The 5,839-nt window shown below is 37.9% G+C and overlaps 1 protein-coding gene across 2 annotated transcripts in view; it reads left to right on the forward strand.

Moving 5' to 3' along the window:
- LOC107665614 (zinc finger matrin-type protein 4) overlaps positions 1–5,839 on the forward strand; it is a 112,129-nt gene that overhangs the window by 70,516 nt on the left and 35,774 nt on the right. For both annotated transcript variants that reach the window (XM_016456550.1, XM_016456549.1), the window contains exon 5: positions 4,162–4,386. In XM_016456550.1, coding sequence (XP_016312036.1) covers positions 4,162–4,386 — 225 coding nt within the window. The remainder of the gene's footprint in view (positions 1–4,161; positions 4,387–5,839) is intronic.

Raw genomic sequence — 5,839 nt, forward strand, 5'->3', positions numbered from 1 at the left:
AGTTAAATTTACCCTGATCTTCAAATTCAAAAAGTTTTCACCCCCCATACAGTATATATACAGTATAGTAACATACAGTGTGTATATATATAATCAAAAACATCCATTAATGCTCATACTGCATATCCTTATTAGAGACTTTGAACTGATATGTATTATACATTTCCATCAGCATCAACAAACAACAAATTGCCTCTCAATTGGATTTTGCACTGTGAAGCTAAATTGATTTATGATGGACACTTTCAATCATCTGAGCTCTGGTTGCTGGATATTTGCCAGTCATCAATGTGGGTCGTAATAAATACTAAACCTGGACTCAAACTGCTGCTGTATTCAGTGTCAGAAAAAATTGTCTTAACACGTTTTCAATCTCTCTGTCCATATTTGATTACGCTTCACTTTAAAATGATCTTAACCACATTACAGATGTCTACTGCAGGCATCAGGACAAACAGGAGGCATATGTTTCTATCTTTAGCCTGTCGATGACTATTGAATTTCATTTCCTGTCATAAGGGAAATGATTTCAATCAAGCAGGGTAGTGTTTGTTACAGCCCTTCAAACTATTTCCACTAATGTTCCTGGTACTCATGTACAGTAGATATTATACCAAGTGCTCAATGGTGAGTGTGAGCATGCAATCATCATGGTTCACTCTCAGCTTTATGTCTCATTTTTTGTCTTAGATGAATCTTAGATGGAGATCACATAGTAGACGGCTTTAGCAGAGCAATATGAAAGGACTTTTCCACAAATTTAAAGAGAAAGTGGTGAAACGGGGGTTTCAGGGGAGATTAGAGTCAAAAGTAACCTTTGTGAAAATCCAGAGTGCTGTTCGCTCAGGAAAGCTCATCAGACGAGGATTGGTGTTGACAGTCGAAGTGGATGTGATGGAGTTGCCCTTGAGATAGTTTTTTACCTGCCCATCCCCCATCTATTTCTGCTCATCTTGTCACTCCAGCTCTAAAACCATCTTTGCTTTAGTGTTCATCTGCAACATCTGTCTCTGCACATCATGCGGCGCTCAGGAATACATACATAGATATGCATGTTAGTGATGTGCAAAACGGTTTTATATTCAGCCCAGTTTTAAAACGTCCACCAGACCCTGATTAGATGCTAAAAGGATGTTCACACAGCATGCATTCTTGCTTTTAAAAGGAACTCAATAGAATGAAACAAAACGCAAGGGTCTCAAGATGTTTTAAAAATTGAACTATTTTTAACATGACACATCTTCCTAAAAACTCTCATAATTGCCTAGAAATGTATTGTTGAATGCTGTGAATCTGTTACAAAAGCGGTGCTTTGATGGGTGCAGTGGTGGTGCTTTAAAGAGGATGAATTTAGAGATGCAACTTCTCAGAGAGGATTTTAGCATGCTGGCAGTTCAGCACACTGTCAGCAAGCTAAAAATCCTGTTTGAGAAGCCCTCTGTATTTTTTTTTTTAATATTACAGATAAAAAAGACAATAACAGAAAAACTTCTGACCTATTTCTAATGTGTGTATGCTGGTTTTGTCAGACCACTGAAAGCTGATTTTAAGTGATCCATGCACAGTGATTTGAATCATCTTTGCTCATGCGAGTGAGATGTGGGTGGTGAGAACAGAGAGGTGTAGTTACTGTATGCGTTCTTGGTTGCTAAAGTATGACAAATCAACTAAATCAAATGATCAACTTCTTAGCAACCATCATCCAATTTAAAATGCCATGCAACCGACGGCCATGCAACCGATCAAAACAGACGGCAGTGGTGTCATGTTGAGTGACTTTGACATGCTGGTAGATTTAGAGTATATTTCTGCCAAACTTGTTGCTATGATACATTTCAGAATTGAAACTGCTGTTATATGTACTTATAACCCATAGCTATTAAAAAAGTGTTACTCTACTGATTTAAATAGAGTATTAGTTTTACTGGGTCTCTGAGAGTTAAAGGGATAGTTCACCCAAAAATGAAAATTCTGTCATTTACTCACCCTCATGTCATTCCAAACTTGTATGACTTTCTTCTGTGGAACATAGAAGATATTTTGAGAAATGTCACAGTGTTCATACAATGGAAGTCAATGGTCAGCAAAACTGTTTGGTTACCAACATTCTTAAAAATATCTTAGTGTTCCACAGAAGAACGGAAGTCATAAAGATTTGGAACAACATGGGGAAGGGTGATAGAATTTACATTTTTGGGGTGAACTATCTAGGGCTGTGCGATTTGGGGGAAAATATCAAATTGCGATTTTTTTGACAGATATTGCGATTGTGATTTGATTTGCGATTTTAAATTTGCAAAGTCAAGCTTCAGCTCAATATTGTCAATAATGTGCAGCACAGTATGGGTATCATTACCCTGCTAAAAAAAAAAAAAACAATAGAAACCATCACAGAAATTCTTATAGTTTCCATTAAACCATTACAAAATTGTAATGGTTTTGTTTTGGGCATTATTCCAATAGGAATTACTGTTGTTCTATTGGTTGCCATCTGCCAGATTACATCCCACCAATAGAATCCATCAAATAGACACCATTATAGTTTACATTAAAACCAAACAAATTCCCATTATAACCCTGAAATCCATTAAATTTGTTATTGTGTTTTGGGAGGGGTTCTATTGTTTTTTTTTCAGCAGGCAAGATTATAATGGTATAACTCTGTCATTTCGAAGCTTAAGTTGCATACGGTTTTCTTTAGTTTTAATTTGCCTAACTATCGATCTGACCCAGTAGACGCCATAATCCCACTCTTGTCTGTCTCCCGTCCCGCTTTCCGTTTTTTTTTTTTAATGTTGGGTGTTTACGCAGTTGGCTAGAGCAGTGCTGATTGGGGAGAACCGGGGCAAGACTGCAACTCAAGGCTGGCAGTCATGCATATGCTCTGAAACAGAGTAATATCGCGTCTACATCGCAAGCTTTGCGATTAGGAAATCACAACGTATCAAATCGAGATTTCGATTCGATTTCGATTAATCGCACAGCCCTAGAACTATCCCTTTAAGAGAAAGCAAGCTCTCTGTAAATGCTCAAGTTTGGGAGAAAGACTAAGGCTGATGATACACAGGGCAAATGTTTGAGCAATTTTGCTGGGCAACTTTTTTGATCAATGTTGCTTGGGCACTTTGCCATTGAGAATGGGTAACACATTTCTATCTGTCTCACCTGGTTGCCCGTTGACGGCAACATTGCCCAAAGTTGCCTGGCAACATTGCTCAAAAAGTTGACCCATATATCATCAGCCTAAGATTGCATTTTCTGTTCTATACACTGAAAAAAAAGGTACAAAAGCTGTCACTGGAGTGATACCTTTTCAAACGTTATTAATGTGGACAATTTGGGTGCTAATATGTACACTTTATAATGTACCAAATATGTAACTTTAAATTGCACCTTTTACGGGTAAGTAAATATGGTACAAAAATGTACCTTTTGAAAGGGTACCATCCCAGTGACAGATTTTGTACCTTTTTTTTCTAAGAATGAATTGATAGACTTTAGAGTTAGTTTGCCCAAAAAATTAAATTATGTTATCATTTACTCACCCTTATGTAGTTCCAAACCCCTTTTTATACTCTTTCTCTCCAGTGGAACACAAAAGTCAAAACATAAAAAGATGTTTAGCAAAATGTTCACACTTCTCTTGTTCATACAGTGAACTAAATTAAGTATATTCAATTCCATTCCATAAATTACAAAAAAAAAGTACAAAAAAAGTATTTCTATGTACTTTACAGCTTTCTTCAGCATCTATTGAATTTAAAAGTCCAGTAAACAATCACAGTGTGTTTAGCTCATTCTAACCTGCAGCAGTGTTGTGGCCTGTGGCTATTTGGGGTTGGTAACCATGGTAACAAGTCCCATGGTGTCTTCGAGAGTGTCACCTGGAAGATCAATCCATTTGCTTACTTTTTCCTCATAAGATGGAGGAGGGTAACCTAACTCAGGGGTAAATTTTCATCTCCACATGCGCTGACCTTCTCTTGACCTGCATAACTCTTCAGTAGTTTTGGCTTGGAGCCATCAGTGTGTTTGCCAGCAGGACAGTTTCAGCTGCACTCAACTGAATCTCTCTGTTTGTTTTGATATTGAATAGGCTCATGAGGTTATCTATATTGATGGATATTTACAGATGATGAATGTATATTCTGTTCTGTGCAGAGTCAGCCCCGCCCACCCCTCAGACCACAGACCCGCCCCCTCCCTCGTGGCAGCCGCTGGCCAATCACGGTGAGGCAGGCAAGTACTGCTGCTTGTGTGGCGCCTGGTTTAACAACCCACTGATGGCACAACAACATTACGAAGGCAAGAAACACAAGAGAAATGCGGCGCGGGCGCGACTGTTGGAGCAGCTGGCTGGCAGTCTGGATGCCAATGAAAGCACAGGTCAGTCTTCAATCGCCTGAGTCATAAATGTCATGTGATTAATCACATTTGGAGTCACACAAAACTGTCATGATGACACTGATTGTCTAATGGTGCCACAAGAATACACACAGTTCCAAACCCTTCACGTGACGTCGATGCAGACAAATGAATAAATAAAATAAAACGTTCTCTTTTATTAAGAGCATCCAAAAATAATAATTCACTGGGAAAACAGTTATTGACAGTTATATGTATATATATATATATATATATATATTTATTTTTTTGCCATTCCTAATAATACGAATGTCCAAAAAACTAACACATGAATCATCATAATTAACTGTAAAATGTAAGTGTTCATCACTAGTGTTAAGAAAACTGTGAAATTGTAGCAGTTGATTTTCAGTACCTGACCATAACATAAAAATATCATCAATATACCTTCGCCAAAGTGCAATATTTGAGAGAAAGGGATTTTGTAGACCATTAAAAATTAATTTCTGTTCAAAGAGGTCCACGTACAAGTTTGCATAATTTGGGGCCATGGTACTACCCATGGCAGTACCCTTAATCTGAAAAAATAAATCATCATCTTTGTATCTGAATTTTTTTTTTGTCAACACCATTTTAGCTAATGTTTTAATGCAATTAACACTAGGGTTTTTATTTTGATGTGGGTCTCTAAGAAAGACTTCTATTGCCTCAATCCCTCCTTCATGTAGAATGTTGGTGTATAGAGACTCAGCATCGAATGTTACAAACAATATTTCATCAGGTAAATCAATCGTTTTTTTTTTTTAATTATCATATCGATAGAGTCTTTTACAAAGGAGGGCAATGTGAATACAACTGGCTTTAAGAAAAAAATTCACAAATGTTGAAATTTTCTCAGTAAGAGACCCGATTCCAGATATAATCGGTCTTCCTGGAGGATTAGTAAGGTCTTTATGTATTTTGGGAAGTATATAAGCATATAAGATATAAGCATTCAAAACTTGCAGTTCGTCACTTCCGCCAAAACGGCGCAGTGAAGTACGATTTTTTTGACGTCACATCGTACTTCAGCTTCTCATCAAACTTTCTGTCCAATCAAATGCTCTCTAGAATCCGAAGCACCTGCCCCCTACACTATAAAATAGATGCTGAAGCCGCGGCTGAAATCGGTCACTTGTCCACAGAATTAGTATTTTCAGTACAGTGAATGGCACGTAGTGCACTATATAGGGGACAGGGAACGATTCAAACAGTGTAAATATGCTTTCCATTGAGGAAAAAAAGAAGTCTGGTTTCACGCTGTCACGCTAACCACCGGTGCACACACACTCTACTCCGGTCCAGAGACACGACAGCACGGAACGGATCACATGCGCAAGTCGGTGCAGTCCACAAAATATATCGGAGCTATTTGAATTCTACACAGAATGCTATATTTTATAGCAATATGGATGAGATTGTGGCTGGCATACCC

Source organism: Sinocyclocheilus anshuiensis, unplaced genomic scaffold (genome assembly GCF_001515605.1).
Source record: "Sinocyclocheilus anshuiensis isolate Anshui unplaced genomic scaffold, SAMN03320099.WGS_v1.1 scaffold407, whole genome shotgun sequence".
Classification (NCBI taxonomy): domain Eukaryota; kingdom Metazoa; phylum Chordata; class Actinopteri; order Cypriniformes; family Cyprinidae; genus Sinocyclocheilus; species Sinocyclocheilus anshuiensis.